The following is a 17,018-nucleotide window of genomic DNA, read 5'->3' as shown; positions in this document are numbered from 1 at the left end:
ACAGCCGCAATCACTGACTTCGAGGTTTCCATGGAAAATCTCGGGACCTTCAGCACTACCTTCAGCAAAAAGTGCCCTCCTTCTTTGGGACCACAAAATAGATGGAATACCGACCCGTGCCCCATTCTTCCGACGGGACTGGCATCACGGCCTCTAAACCCTGCAACCTGTTTAAAGTCTCCCGAAGCTTGCTGTTTTTCCAACAAACCGCAGGGGGAGACCAAAAAGAGTTCGCGAACAGGGCGTGCAAATTCTAAAACGTAACAGTCTCTTATGACCGTGAGTACACACCGATCCTGAGTGACTTTGGCCCACTCCCCGTAGAAATGAGCCAGATGGCCCCCTAAAAAAGGAATGATGGAGTGGACCGATCTCGCCTCATTGAGCTCCTCCTCCTGTGGATGCTCTGAAGGTCAGACAATCTCCCCGAAATGTCTGCCAGAACTGACCGCAGCTCACAAACTGCTTCTGCGAAACTGGAGTACCCCTAGAGCGACATGGCCTTCTGCCATCCCGAAAACGGGAATGGGCCGGAAAAGGATATCCAGTAACTTGTGGACCTTGTTGTCCCCCTGTTGCTTTATCAATTGTTCCAGATCTTCACCAAACAAATAATGCAATTTGAAAGACAGGGAACCCAGTTGTGATTTGAATGACACATCCGCTGACCAGTGACACAACCACAGCAGTCTCCGGGTCAACACAGCAGAGACCATAAGCCAAGTCATACAAGGCATCCACTATGTATGCAACCGACGCCTCCAAGCGTTCCGCACAATTACCGCCCACGCTGGGCTTAGCCTGATCGCCCTGTAGCTGCTGCACCCAATGCAGCATTGCCCGTTGCATGAAACTAGAACAGATGGCTGCTCATAAACTCAAGGCAGCTACCTCAAACATTTTTTTGAGATGAACCTCCAGTTTGCGATCCTGGACATCCTTTAAAGCTGTGGCCCCACCACAGGAATCGTCTGGATCAAACAGGGCTAGGCCACCGGAGTTCCGGACGTATGGGGAATAGGGGGAGGGGCAGCTCTACTTGATGAAGCCCCAAACCCTCCTGCCGCGCCAAACGTTCGCGGTTGAAGCAATAAAACAAACTCCGGGGAAAACCCGCAGGGGGCCAATAATGCCCGGCCCGCCGCTCCCCGACTGTGAAAAAACGCTTAGACAGAGCCTCTCCTTTGCTCCCCTGTCCCTCTACAGGGCCCAGATGAACTGGAAAAAGCCGCAGGGAGGGGGGAAATCCTCCAACCCCCTCTAATGGCACAAATCGGCCCGCCAGGAAAGCTAAGATGGCCACCGTTCCTGCACAGTTGGAGCTCAAAGGGCTCATGCAGGAGAAAACTGTTCCAGGTAGAAGCAACAGGTGCTTCCCCCCTCCCCCCCCCCCCGTTTCACGGGGGGGGGGGGGGGAGGGGAAGGAAGAAACGGGCCCTTCATCACCAGAAATACATGCTGCAGCACAAAGAGGAAAGCATGCTTAAGCAGAAGAAACCACACTACTCCGAACAGCAGGCCCCGGCTTCCGAACCATCCACACAGTGGCCCGGGGAATCCCTCGTCAAGCTGTGGGTATCGCCACAAAAAAACCTCTCCCCCCCCCCCCCCCCCCCCCCCCCCCCCCACAACCAAGAAAGGCCACCCGGTAGAGCCCAGAGAGCTCACCGATCAGCTCCAGCTGCTTCCTGCCCTGTCAGAACTTGTTTCTTTTTTTTTTTTTTATAAACTTTACTAAGGAAACAGGAACCCTGCTCTCCTAAAGCTTAGGGGAGCTGTCCAGCTTCAGCCCAGCCTGAAGGAAATAAAGGAGAGAGGAGAGTCCCGAAAAGCAGTTGCCCAGAGCCCAAAAAGCCGCCCAGGCGGCCTCGTGAAGGGGAGGGAGGGATCTGGACTACCAGATTTTCACCCCGTGGATAACACTGGAGCGATCGTACAAAGAGGTCACCGACCTCCAGCTAGTCAACCAAACAGGGAGGGATTCCCTATGGGAACCCTACCCTGGGAGGAAGGCTCCTAAGAAAAATGAGGGAAAAAAATAAGAAAGACAAAAGGAGAAAAAAAAAAAAAAGACCCAAACTGCAGGTGTATGAATCAGCCACCATCTGCTGTAGACAGAGAAATATGAGGAACTGCAGGTGTCACCAGTGATTATAAAAGTGTCAGTTTAACTTTCTTTATCTCCATCCGATAGCACGGATGCATAAACCCAGGAATATGGACTGATCCGGGTATGTACAGGGAAGTAACGATTTTGAACAAAATTTGAATGTTTCATTATTAAATAGGGAGGTTAGATGGAAAAGGTAAATGAGGTTAACTAGAGTGCTTTTTTTATGATGCAAGTTGATGAAACCCACTGCGGGCAAGAGCCTGTGGATCTTAAGACGATAACGCACATTCAAAATCTGACAACATTTCCTGATAATGAGTTTTAAATATCAGTGCAACCTTTTTTTGTTTGAAGATCATCATCTAAGGTGTAATGCTCACATGTTTTTTTGGTTTTTAAGGACACTTCTAAAACATCTCATGAACTGGATATGAGATATTTTAGATAGTTATTTACTTGTTTGCATTATTTTGGAAGAGAATGTTGCTTGTACATCGCCTAGTGCGCAGATTAGGTGATTGATACATTTTTAACAAGATAAAGCTCCGCCTTGTACTTAAATTGGTTAGCCGGCGCGTGCGAGAACATAGAAAACCCCCTCAAAATATACTCATGATCGTCGTACTCTATGACAGTGGGTCGGTCAGTCTGTCGAAATAGAAAAGAAAGCCATTAAGAAACGACAAGCATCTTAAAAGCCCTGGGACTCCTATTTTTTCTTAAGGTACTCACCAGAAAGTTCGTGGGGGGTGCAACAGTGTATCCTACTAGTGAAGAAAGAGTCGTCCAGCACTTGTTGGTCATGGAACGAACGAGCCGGACTGGCTACAGCCAGGGTGGGAACATAAGCACGGTTCAAATGTTAACACCAAGGTGAAAACTGCCGACACACTGAACAGGCCAACACCTCTTCTGAACCTACCATAAAGGACCCTGAACAGTACCATAAAAAATTCTAAATAATTACTGTGTTTTTGGATTTGTCTGATTCTTCATATACAATATGGTTTGGTTTTTTTTTTTGGGGGGGGGGGGGGGAGGGGAAGAAGAGAAAACTTTCATTTTTCTTTTATTAAACAAATTTTCTATACTCCATACAGCACACAATCATGACACGAGGATAAAAAAAGCAACATGGAAATAACATAATATTATAAATGAAATACAAGAACAGATGAGGGCAGAAAACTTCCAGGATAATCATAAGGCCTGTTGTGTAAACAGACAAGGCTTACTGGGCTCTTCTTACATGCAATCTGTGCTATCTGGAAAAAAAAAAAAAAAAAATCCCCTCCCATCAGCACCCAAATTCTGAGCAAGGTTTATGACGGTAAGTGATAAATGTATTTTTGTTTTGTATGGAGGGGATCCCTCTCTCTACTAACTTACATTTACTACTTAAAAGTGTATGGGCTAAAGCAATTAATTTTAGCATGCACGCTAAAGTTGTTTTGCATACACTAAAAAAATAGCTCGCTATGCAATAAAGCCTTAACATGTACACTAAGACAGTCCCCTCAACCCAGTGATGTACATGTGCTAAAATCAGCTCCTGTCCAAAAAGTAAAATGAAGGCGTGTCATATACAGAGGAGACTTTACCAGGCCCACAGGAAGTAGTGCGGCATGGAACCCTCCATCTGCCATTTACCGTGGGCCTGATTAAAGGTAAACACTTAACATCTGCCTCAGACCAGATGTAAAGTTTTGGGGGTTTTTTTGCAGAGCATGTCGTGGTACTAAATCCCCCATTCACTTTTGTTTCATTGGGGGTCGGGGACAGAGGAATCCCTTCTGCTAATGGGTCAACAAAAAAGAGAGGTTACCAAGGGGATTTTGGCCTGCAGCAAAATATGGACCATAAACTGTTAACTTCAACGTTAATACAGAGGTCAAGTTTTATTGTGCCTGTTGGTAACATTTTTCATAGCACATCAAGCCCTTTTTTAAATGTGCACATAAAAATTGTATGGAAAACTCCTGCTCATTTTGGAACCATGAGCCTTCATTTGCAAAGAATCCACGAGACTTTTTTTTTTAATTATTTTCTCCTCCCCCTCAACATGCAAAATCTTTGCAGTGAAGTCCTTAGCCAGAGGCCACGCACCAGGTCTCCAACCAGAAATCATGAGCCCTAAATCTTGGCCACTAGCTGTTATCCTATGAAATGACCATGATGCCCTCCCACTGGGGGACGGGGGGGGACTATGAACACTGCCTCTGCAGCATCCTCACGCCCAGGCCAACTTGGGGATCGAATCAAGGACCTTCTGCATGAGCCACCAGCTGGCCATAGGTGGGTTTGGTGTTTTGTTTTGGTTTTTTTTTTTACATGAGTTTTTATTGCACACACACCAAATATTATGTGGAAATAGGAAGGCCTTCAGCTGCTGTTAAGACATGGCCAAAAATGTCACAAAAAAATTATTATAACCCATGACAAGAGCATAACTTTTTTCCTCCCAAATGATATTAGCGTGTATTAGCAAACCTTGTCTAATGGTGCCAGAACAGTGTCCTGATGGCAACAAAGTATGGAAGCCATTACCCTCCTCTCCAGGGTAGATGCTATGTCGGATTCCTGTGCGTCTGGCCTTAATGCTGCACTTACAGAGAGGCCCATCATTCATCTGAAAATGAAAGGAAGAGCATCACCTGCATCTTCAGTTTCTCATGCATTCCCTTCCCCTGCTGACATTTACCCTTCGTTATTTGTGCAACACAACAAAAACAAACGAACGTTATTCACTCAGAATCATAATTAAGCTGACACATGTACTCATTTACTGAGCAAATTCCAACAGGACACAGGCAGTATTCAATATATCCAGATCCCAGTGCTATTATCATGCAGCGTCTTCCCTCTTTTTATTGCTCACCATCTCCAACAGTCAACCTTCACACATACACATCGCCTCTCCCCACACTTACCTTTCCTAACTCTCCCCAGCTCTGCAACTATTTAAATTTCCTCGTGGAAGCCATCAAAGGTGCTTACAGCCAGTATAGCCAGATCTTATTAGCATGAGATAAATGAATGAAACATTTACTTTTTACTTACAAAAGATTTTTTTAAAATATATTTTGAATTATTTTTATTACATTTTAATAATTTACAACATCAAGATAATCTTCAAAAAAAATGCCATGATAAACAGATCAACTTAATAAGATGCACAATGGACTAAGGTTGAAGCCTTTATGACTGAAAACTTGTGAACAGTAGCACCAAACTTTGCTAATTCAATCCCTTTGTATGGTTGCTACCATGTTTCCAATATATGTGTGTCTATTTTTAAGCAAAGCAGTACAAGTGATGTACCACCTCCTGGAGGATCCCAGGCCTATTGTTTTGAATGCTGTGGATATTGCCAGAGGCTCCACCATACATTTCATAGATTAAGGGCCAGATGAACTACACGGTTTTACAGTTTAAGGAGTCTTCACTGTAGATTAATATGGAATAAGGAAACGGAACATCCATTTATACTGCTACAATATGCAGACTTCCTTCACTTGCAGAAGAAAGGGACAAATTTAACCAGAGTCACAAAATTGCTATGAAAGGGGAGATGCTATTGCTGGTGATTTCAATCTGCCAGATGTTGATTGGGACATCCCAGCTGCAGTGTCATTTAGAAGCAAGGAGGTCCTAAGTGATCTGCAGGAAGAACTGTTCCATAAACTGGTAAAAAAAATTGACATATGAGAGGTGATTCTGGCCTGGTGCTTACAAATCAAGATAGTGTTTCCGATATTCAAAGTGAGGAATCATCTGTGAATCAGTTACCACCGGATGGTGTGATTCAGAGTATTGAAGTACAAGCAATGGTGTTCATTCAACGTGAGGGTCCTGGACTTCAGGAAAACTGAACTTTGATAAAATGGGGGGATACCTCAAGGAGTCATTAACTAGATGGGGTGAGCTAGGGGAAGTAGAAGAACATGTGCAAAATTAAAAGGAGATATTGTAAGGACAACAACCAGAGAGTACTGACAGCAGAATATTCATCCGCTGGTGGTAAATTGGACTTACTGGGAAAGAGTGCTTAAATCTTGAGAAAAATGTCTTTGGGGGTTAAACTATAACTGGCTTTTATATTGTGTGTAGGGCTTCAGATTTTAGGTATTTATAAATTGTAAATTTAGGTGTATGTAAATTGAAAATGTAGATGTTTACCTTCCACTTTATTATGGGTTCTTTGGGGGGGGGGGGGGGGGAATACCAAAAATCGGGTTTATCAGTGTTTTGCAGTGCAGGTAAGAAACTTTAAGGAAATCGACTTCAATGGCTGGTAAGGCAGTTTCATGAGTTGTGCCAAGCCAACATTGAGATCCCATGGCACTGGGGACTTTGCAACTAGAGGTCTCGTATGCCACAAAAACTTCATGAATTTCAGTAACAGCGAGATGGATGGAGCTTGGATTTCCATCCACTTGAAGGTGGGCCATGACAATGGCACTGAGATGTACTTTGATCGACAATGTACTAAGGCCTAAAGCAAAGAGGGAGAACAAATATCGAACAAATCTTCTGGATCGCAAGCGAACAGGTTCAGAAAGCCTACCTAAAACCATGATGAAAAATGCTTCCATTTAAAATTGCATGTTTTTCTGCTACATGGCTGAAATCAGAATGCCCTCAATGTCTTTAGATAGTGACAATGAGAAACTATCAGGGCTCAACATCCATGCCATCAAGTTGCGGGAGGGGAGGCTTTCATGACACAGACGACTCTCTTTCTGAGTTAGTAGAACCAGATCGGATTCCATGGGGATCGGTGGTCAGACTGACAACCTGATAAGAGAGTGTGTATTTTGAACTGGGGAAACCTCATAAAGTGCCAATATAAAGATGCCTCCTATGGCTACTTAATCCAACTCCAATATAAAGGTTGTTGGAAAAGGTTATAATCATTGGAAAACCCCAGCAGTCCAGTGTAACTTAAGTGGTATACAGCAAATTGATGCTATACCACTTCAAAACTCACAGTTCTGTCGCAAAGATGCTGAATTGAAAGCTTCATGCAATAAGTCTTTTAATCCCGACACTGCAATGTTTTGAGTGGGTTCTCTTCATCAGTGAATGACTTTTAAGCATGGATGATATCCATATGTCTAGGCTGTGAGAATTCACTAATAGAGTGTTGTGCTTACGCTGAAATTGTGGCAATGCTATTTTTCTGGGTCAAAAGAGCTTCTTCTTCACTCAGAATGCGCGATGTGTGATGTACTCTTATCGCTGCTATGGCATTGACCTTCTCCCAAATTTTCATAGCTTCCCGGCAGATGGTTCAAGACCCTGTACCTCCTTGTTTATTCACATGGAACATTACCACTTGGTTTTTTAATTTGGATCAGAATTCTTTTTCCCTGAAGGAGATGCAAGAAAATGGCTTGCATCTCTAAGAGGTTGATCTGAAACAGGTATTCCACTGCTGACCAGATCCCCTGAGTTCAGAAGGAGTCAGTGTACAGCCCCATCCCCTGGCAGACTCATCAATCACTAGCGTTACCTGATATGCTAGAACTCAAAGAGGGGCACTTATCTCTAAGACCTTTGGATCTAGCCATTAATAGAGGAACGATACCATCTCTGTCGTTACCTGTACAAGATGCACTCAGATAACGGGTTCTATTGGATTATTCACATGTTGAGGTGCATCGTAGGGACCACAGACATTGCTGCTGCCATGAAACTGAAGAAAATCAGACTTGCTCAGGCTGGTACTTGATCCCGCTTCAGCAGGTTCTGGACTAGGGCTTGAAGACAACATGCCTGATTTGATAAATGGAATACCTTCTCTTCTGATAAATCTATCCATGCCTCTATGAACTGGATTCTCTAGATAGGGACAAGGTTTGACTTGGCAAAGTTGAATATGAAACCTAGTAATTGAAGAAGCTGGAATGTCTTCTGCAGGGAGTCCAATACCCCTTCTTGTGAAGGTCTGGTCACCAACTAGGAATCCAGGTAAGCAAAGACTCAAATCCCTCAAGGATGAAGGTGACACACTACTACTGCTAGGTATTTCTTGAAGACCCTGAGGACCACCAAAAGCCCAAAGAGGAGAACCTTGTATTACTAGTGAGAAGAATCCACCATGATTCTGAAGTATTTCCAATAAGACTGATGTATGAGCATGTGAGTATATGCATCCTTCAAATCCAGGGTGCACATCCAGTCTCCAGCTTGGATGGCGTGAAGGACATTCATCTGAAGTTATCCTGTAACAGGCTCTTGTTCAGACTTTGTAAATCCAGGATATGTTTCAATCCCTGATTTCTTGGAGATAAAGACATAGAGAAAACAATCTTTCCATGGTCCTTGGGAGGGACAGGTTCTATTAACAGCTGACTCAGAAGTAACAGCACCTTGAGACAGAACTGGGTCATAAGTACATAAGATTTCCCATACCTGATCAGACCAAAGGTCCATCAAGCCCAGTATTCTATTTCAAACAGTGGCCAATCCAGGTCACAATGATCTGGCAGGATCCCAAGAAGTATATGATTCCATGCTGCTTATTCCAGGGATAAGAAATGGATTTCTGCAAATCTACCTTAATAATGGATTATGGATTTTTCCTCCATAAACTTGTCCAAACCTTTTTAAAATGCAGCAGTAGCAGATTCCAGAATTTTTAGGACCCGACAGTCCTTGGTGAACTACCATCACTCTTTGAGGAACAGATGAATCCTCCCCCCTATCAGAGGAGTCAAAGGCAGAGGACTGAGTTTTGTCAAAAACTAGTTTTGGTTGGGCTTCTTATGGCGCCTTAGGCTGACGTCTCATGCGGTCATCCACATACTGGAAGCTGCTGCTGTGGCAGCGCAGGTGGAGCACTATACCACTGAAATTCATAGAAGAGGCATCTGTGGTCACGGTAGTGAAGCAAGGATGACTAAAGGAAGAAAGCTGTTTGGCTTCCACCAACAACTGAATGGCTGTGGGCTGTTCCTTAATCTGGGCCACAATTTTCTTGATGTAACCCTGAAAAGACAGTCCCTGGAACAAGGGACATCATCCAACTTGTCAATGAATTCCTCACGCAAGCTGCTGATTCAACCAGACCATCTGGCATGTCCCAGTCCACAGAGCATCTTTGCTGCGGTGTCCAATGAATTATATACCAACCAGATGAAATGATGCTTGCACTCTTCTGCATCCAGAAGAGCCTTCCAATAATCTCCCTGCTATCTGTTCAGAGACACTGCTAGAGGCTTCAGCTTGTTAATGCAGTTGTGTAAGTATTGCAATATATGCAGTTGGTGAGCCACAACTGTCCAAGACTTGGGGTCCTTGCCTATAGGTAATGGAAAAAATGATGGTCTTATTAGCTCATTGTAACACAGACTTTACTACCAGAGTCTAGTGTGGAAGCTGAACTACCGCAAACCCAGGAGTCTGTTGAACTCTCTATTTAAGATCCAGTTTTCTGGATAGTGGCAGGCAAGAAGCCGGATCATTCAATATTTCATTTGTAAATCCCACAGGATTTGGTGGACTGAGATTGCTCCCATTTGGAAGATGCTTCTGGTATCAGAAGTATTCCAAAGAGCTTGGTGCATGGATCTTTGTCCCTATGGATACTAACTCCGATCACCTTATCCAGCTTGTCTAGAAATTTAGTGTATGAGAGTACTTTTGGCGAAGATGAATGCTCCGACAGGTTAGGTAAAGATTCTGAGGGGATCCCCATAGACCCCTCCTCAGAACTTAGAGGTGGAGAGACAGTAGCTTATGATATCAAACGAAGATTATGTTCATGGGGGAGGGGACCTCTGTTGCCTCAGAGGGGAATATTCCCGAGGCATGTTCCAGTTGACTGTGTCCCATGCTCCATCCTCAAGAGTGCTGGTCAGAGTCTGCTGCAGAGAGGATGGTCTGTCTGACCGAGATAGGCTAGCATCCACTACCAAAACCTCTGATGAGAGCTCTCGGGATATCAGGGAGTAGAGGCAAGAGGGACACCACCCTTGAGGGAACAAATCCAACATCCTGGACAGTTGATGGCTACCCTCCTTGTCACTAGCCATTAATGAACTAAAGAAAGCGTTCACAAATGCAGACACATGGACTATAGACGTTTGTGTCTTTTTGCCCAAAGTTGGAGAAGAGATATCTTATTCAGAAACCAGTACTGGGTTATCCTGAGAAGCACAAATTGGACTCTAGGTGGAAGCATCTTCCTGGGCTGATTGTGCTGCAGATTTGATTGAGACTAGGGACACAACTCTGAATTCTCCAAAGTTCTCAGGTAGATGGACAGTGAAGGCCTAGGATCTGTAAAAATGAAGCAATATGGAGACAAGGGCACTATCACAGATAAAGATAACTGCAAGGAGTCTCCTTCCAGGTCCCCCTGAAGCTTGCTCCTTCACAGAGAGCATGCCGAATACAACAATGATGCACGAAAACTGATGCCAACAACAGGGTCAAGGTCTGGGTGCTGACATGTATGCTTTGGCACAGACTGCATCGAAGGAACAACCATGCCCAACTCCGACAAATGTCACTTCTTCTGCACCGACAAGTCTCATAGATACTTTATTGGAATTTGAAGATTTTAAATTGGTGGTGCAGGCATCTATGCTTCCATTCTGGACTATTGTAATGCTATCTATCTAGGTCTGCAGCTTCTACATTGAAATCCCTTACAGTTACTTTTGAATTCAACAGCTCGGCTAATTAGTGGTAAGAAATGCACCATCATATTATATCAAATCTTTTTCAACTTCAATGGTTACCCATTCATTATCAAGTTCAGTTTAAAGTATGACTCATATCTCACAAGCTTCTCGGTACCAGTTCCTTACCTTAGCCAAATTTTTGTTGCGAATATATCAAACAAGAAATTTGAGATCCCACGAAAGAGGGATCCTTGAGGTATCTTCAGTAAAGGTAGCTTGACAGTCAGTGACAAGAAACTGTGCTTTTTCTGTAGCTGCACCCGCTATTTGGAACACAATACCAGAAGTACTAAGACTGATGGAATGTATCAAACGTGTGAAAAACACTTCAAAATCTTTTCTGCTGGGAATAACTTTTGCCTAATCAGACGCACTTAGACATCTATTGAGATCCTTAGCACATTTTGACAAAGACTTTGGTAATAGTTGATCTGACTCTGTTCTTGTATAAATGTTTTAGTTGTATATTCCATTTTAGTTTGCAATTTTGTAACCACTGTGTATGTTACTATGTAAATTGCTTAGGGCCTAGGCATTAGTGATTAATACATTTAAATAAATACAAATACAAAATAATAAATTTAAATAAATACAAACAGAATGTTAGGAATAAACAGGAAGGGAATGGCAAATAAAACAATGGATGTCATAATGCCTCTGTATTGCTCCATGGTGAGACCGCACCTTGAATACTGTGTGCAATTCTGGTCGCCGCATCTCAAAAAAGATATAATTGCGATGGAGAAGGTACAGAGAAGGGCAACCAAAATGATAAGGGGCATGGAATGGCTGCCTCATGAGGAAAGGCTAAGGAAGTTAGGGCTGCTCAGTTTGGAGAAGAGGTGACTGAAGGGGGAAAGGATAGAGGTCTACAAAAACATGAAAGGACTTGAACAAGTTAATGTAAATCAGTTATTTACTCTCTCAGATAATAGAAGGACTAGGGGGTACCTCATGAAGTTAAATAGCTCATTTAAAACAAATCAAAGAAAATTCTTTTTCACTCAGAGCATAGTCAAGTTCTGGAATTCATTATCAGAGGATATGGTTACAGCAGTTAGTGTAATTGGGTTTAAAAAGGTTTGGCTAAGTTCCTAGAGGAAAAATCCATAAACTGCTATTAATTAATAAGCAATAGTAGCTTGAGATTTATTTAATGTTTGGGTACTTGCCAGGTACTTGTGACTTGGATTGGCCACTGTTAGAAACAGAATACTGGGCTTGAAGAACCTATGGAGTGACCCAGTATGGCATAACTTGTGTTCAAATACATTGAGGAGCATGCTAGCTCTTGTGCTCGACACTTCCACATCTTGATTAAATCCTGAATGTGGTAATGCTGGAGTCTAGTGCCACAGTTGGGAAGCCCTACTAGAGGAGCTCTTGCTCGACTGGGAGTGAAGGAAGCTAGAGGAGGCCCTGCTCTGGGAAGATGAACAGTTCAGACTCTGCAAAGTTTCTCCACCTTCCAAGCTCTGTTCTGCCTGGAACTAGGTGACATCTGATTGTAATAGTAACAGTTAACTGATGATCTGGACCTAGGCACCTGTTAACTGATATCGTGACTATTGGTGATGGACATCTTGTGGCCTCAAAAGCAGTTCATGAAGCCACTGGAAGTGGCCTTCTTGGAGCCAAACATTTTGAGGTCAATATTCAAAAGTCATTTAGAAGCATAATTCACATCTTATCCCTCTAAATGGTAAATTCTGCCATATTCAGTTACTTATCCATCTAAATTATATCCGGATAAGTCATTATTCACCTATAATTTGACCGGATTAAAAAAAGAGGCATTCCATGGTATGATTAATTTATCCGGCTAACAGACGATTTTCAATTATAACTGGCTAAGTTAGCCAGATAACCTTAGTCTGCTTCAGAGCAGGTTTAAAGTTATCCAGCCTGTGTGACCGGATAACCTACCACTTAGCTGAATATCTTCATAAAATATCCAGTTGTGGAGATCCTTAAAAAAAAAAAAAAAAAAATTTTCACTGCAGGCCTTCCGGCCCAATTCCCACCACAAATACCTAAATTCCTGTCTGGCTAGGACCCCCCTTTAAAACCCTCTAAATTAACAAAACAAACAAAAAAAGTTTTAAATGGCACTGGCCCTCCAACTCTTCTCCCTTCCCTCTCTCGTAAAAATTATAAAAATGCCTGCCTCCTCAACACACGCTGCCACTTTGGCCTAGAAGCCCTCTCCCTCACGCAGTAGATCTGAATTGGTGCTCCATTGTTACACAGATACACAATCATCCCGGGGCTTCCATTGTTGCTTTAGTAATAGCACTGGAAGTGTAAGCTTACGATTACAGTTTATGCTTCCAGTGCAATTACTAGAGCTAGTATGCTGGAAGTGCATTATTACTAAAGCAAGGGTGGAAGCACTGTGGTCCTGTGTTTTAAAACAGAGGTGGAAGCACTGTGGTCCTGTGTTTTAAAACAGAGTGCCGACTCAGTTACGGGGGGAGGAGGGTTGTTAAGGACGGCAGTAGTATAAAGTGGCCACACTGTTACAAGGTCCACAGGTATTTTTTCTCCCATGGAGTCTGCACCAATTGCCAAAGTGAAAGCATGTGCATACTTTTTCCTTTGGGAAAAACTGCCCCAGAGGAAAAATAAATAAATAAAGTGCCCAAAGAGATCTGCAGCTGCTTTTTCTGCAGAGAATTTTCCCTGAAAATCAACCTGCAAAAGTAGGGTGCATTGTTGCTTTCCCCAACCTAATCCCCTCTTCTGAGCCTGGCTAATTTTCCCCTGGATAGGCTGCTCAGATTTTAACTGCCATCCAATGTTCTGTGTGTCCCTATGTGGGCAATTTCCACACTGGTTACCTACCCAGGGAAAAAAGCCTTTGCAAACTTGCCCCTCCCTATAAGTCATAAATTTGATCAAAGACCAGACTACACGTTTCTTTTTTAAGAAGGTGAAAAATTATACATGTCTGCATATATAAGTGTATAGTAAAAGGGGAGAGAGACACAAATTAGAAGTAATTTCACATTTATCAGTCAAAATAATACACCCCCCCCCCACCCCAAATGTTAAGACACTTTCCTTTTTAAAGTATGCAATGAATTTTTTTTAGGTGCTTTAATGGGGTTTTTTTTTTTGCAAGTCAATGCTTTCAAAGGAAAAGTGAGCCCTAGCCCAAGCGTGATAAGTTGGTCTCCCCTCAGCCCACAGCAGATAGGAAGTGGAGACTATGAGGGTATACACTATCGGTGAAGACCACAAATAGGGATGGCATAGTGCTAAGAGTTCAACGGATCCTTATATGAATAATCAAGAAAATGAAGTGAGGAGAGCATTAAATCAAGCATTTCCACCTTTATTCATAAGTGCTGCCTTTCAATGTTGTTTATGTCAGAGTTCCCCCCTCCATTTGAATAGTTCTGGTTAAAAGGCCGGTTATATACAGAAACTGATCGGGAACTGATTTGAGAATTATTTCACTGCGCCCGTCAACTCACGCCTTCCTGGATAAACCTCTGCAAGGTGTCCTTCACTCAACCCCTGCATTTTTTCCTGACAGAACATACGGACACGATTATTGGCTCATGTACTGAGAATCCTCTAACACTAGTATCAGTGGTTTTTCTCGGCCTCTATCCCTCCCTGACGCAGTCCATGTGGTGATGAAACACAGTCCGTGTCGGGGGACCAAAACCTCCTTCCAAGCACTTATGAATAAAAGGTGGACACGCTGATTTAATGCTCTCCTCGCTTCATTGTTTTGATTAATTCAATATAAGGATTCGTGAACTCTTAGCGCTATACCATCCCTATCCTCAGCCCAATCTACAAACCTGCCCAGCGTCGTTGTACCAGAGCTCCTCGTGAAGCCGGTCAGGATGAGCCTTCTTCCGCTTGATTTCCCCGATCACATCAAACACTTCCGAATCAGAGCTGCTGGAGCAGCTGCTGTCATCATCCATGTCACTCTCCGACTCGCTGAAGCTCTCTGGAACATGCAAAAGAGATTTTAATGTGAGTATGTCTCTCAAGCTGCAGGCTGGGGCTTTCAGATCCAACACATTCTCACTCAGGAAAAAGCAACTGAACTCATACTGTGCCTTTCCAGTAGCCATTGCTAGCCCTGAAAATGGAGAAGAAATGTTCTTTCCTGCTAATTTGCTTTCCATTAGTCCTGCTACATCAGTCCGGCCACAACAAGTGGTTTGTTTCCCCCTACCAGCAGATAGAGGCAGATTACACTGTTTTCCCTTCGTGACATCATATAGCCTCTACTTAAGGGTGGTTCCCAGCAGAAGGATTCCAGCAACCCTCTGGCAAAGCTTCGGATCAGACCCCAATATATAATTTGATCAACATTCGAACAAACCTGAAAAGCAGCTTCCCTATAGACTGCAGCTAAAAGAGAGAAGCGAACAATACAAATCCCAGACAACCAATACTACAAAAGAGGACAATCAGCAAAGTTTCTGAAAAAAAAAAGAGACAGCCTTGTTTTACATAGAAACATAGAAATGACGGCTGAAAAGGACCAACGGTCCCATCCAATCTGCCCAGCAAGCTTATGGTAGTTTCTGCACTTATCAGTTCCCAGACTGTGAAAGTCAGGGCCCTTGTTGGTTTCTGTTTTGAGTCCAATTCCACATTACCTCCTGCCATTGAAGCAGAGCTCAATGTTGGAGTTGCATCATTGGTTAAGGGTAGTAACAGCTGTATGAGCAAGTTATCCCTATGCTTATTTGTTTTCCCTAACTACAAATGTCAATGTCCTTGTTGTTTGCTGTCTGAATCTAATCCCCTTTTTCCCCCTGCCTTTGAAGAAGAGAGCACTGATGGAGTAGCATCAACAGCATGAAGGCTTATTGGTTAAGGGTAGTAACCGCCACACCAGCAAGTTACCCCCATGTACTCATTTTTTTTTCATTCCCTTCCTCAAGCCTTTAGGGATCCAGTGTGTTTATCCCATGCCCCTTTGGATTCTTTCACTGTTTTTGTCTTCACCACTTCCTCCAGAAGGCATTCTAGGCATCCACCACTCTTTCCATGAAGAAATATTTCCTGATGTTAGTTCTGAGTCGCCTCCCTGGAGTTTCATTTCGTGATACCTAGTTCTACTGATTTCTTTCCAGTGAAAAAATGATTTGTTGGTGATTGTGCATCATTAAAACTTTTCAGGTATCTGAAGGTCATATTATATCTCCCCTGCACCTCCTCTCCTCCAGGCTATACCTTTCCTCATCAGTCATTTGATGGAGACCACTCACCAATTTGGTCGCTCTTCTCTGGACTGCATCCATCCTGTCAATGTCCCCTTTGAGATATGGTCTCCAAGAACTGAACACAGTACTCCAGGTGAGGCCTCACCAAGGACCTGTTAAGGGGATTATCACTTCCTTTTTCTTAGTAGTTATTCCTCTCTCTATGCAGCCCAGCATTCTTATGGCTTTACCTATCACCTTGTCACATTGCTCGCCATCTTCAGATTGCTCGACACTATCACCCCAAGGTCCCTCTCTTTCTCCGTGCACAACAGACCTGCCATCACATACAGCTCTTTTGGATTACCGCATCCCAGATGCATGACTCTGCACTTCTTGGCATTGAATCCCAGCTGCCATATCTTCAATCACTGTTCAAGCTTCTTTAAATCATGTCTCATTCTCTCTACTCCTTCCAGCATGTCCACTCTGTTGCAGATCTTAGTATCATCCACAAATAGACAAATTTTACCTTCTATCCCTTCCACAATGTCACTCACAAAGATATTGAACAGAACTGGACCCAACATCGATCCTTGTGGCACTCTGCTTAATACAGCTCTCTCTTCAGAATAGGTTCCATTTACCATCACATTCTGTCTTCTGTCCGTCAACCAGTCTGTAATCCATGCCACCATCTTGGCCCTCACTCCCAAGTTTCTCATTTTATTCACAAGTCTCCTATGAGGGACCGTATCAAAAGCTTTGCTGAAATCCAAGTAAATCAAATCAAGCACTCTTCCTCGATCCAATTCTTTAGTCACCCAATCAAAAAATCAGATGTGTCTGACAGGACCTTCCCCTAGTGAATCCATGTTGCCTCGGGTCCAGCAAACCTTCTGACTGTAGATAGTTCACTATCCTTTCCTTCAGCAGAGTCTCCGTTAATTTTCCCACTATCGAGGTAAGGCTAACCGGCCTGTAGTTTCCCGTTCCCTCTCTGCTACCACTCTTGTGGAGTGGGATTACCAC

The 17,018-nt window shown here is 43.4% G+C and overlaps 1 protein-coding gene across 1 annotated transcript in view; it reads right to left on the bottom strand.

Annotated features, from left to right (window-relative positions):
• The window catches only part of DROSHA (drosha ribonuclease III), a 401,585-nt gene that overhangs the window by 299,998 nt on the left and 84,569 nt on the right, over nucleotides 1-17,018 (bottom strand). The window contains 6 exon segments of the mRNA XM_029587136.1: nucleotides 2,400-2,408; nucleotides 2,684-2,761; nucleotides 2,846-2,938; nucleotides 3,764-3,909; nucleotides 4,661-4,742; nucleotides 14,622-14,776. Coding sequence (XP_029442996.1) covers nucleotides 2,400-2,408; nucleotides 2,684-2,761; nucleotides 2,846-2,938; nucleotides 3,764-3,909; nucleotides 4,661-4,742; nucleotides 14,622-14,776 — 563 coding nt within the window.

Source organism: Rhinatrema bivittatum, chromosome 2 (genome assembly GCF_901001135.1).
Source record: "Rhinatrema bivittatum chromosome 2, aRhiBiv1.1, whole genome shotgun sequence".
NCBI classification, from domain to species: domain Eukaryota; kingdom Metazoa; phylum Chordata; class Amphibia; order Gymnophiona; family Rhinatrematidae; genus Rhinatrema; species Rhinatrema bivittatum.
The sequence above is the reverse complement of the archived record's forward strand: the minus strand, read 5'-3'. Positions and strand labels throughout refer to the sequence as shown.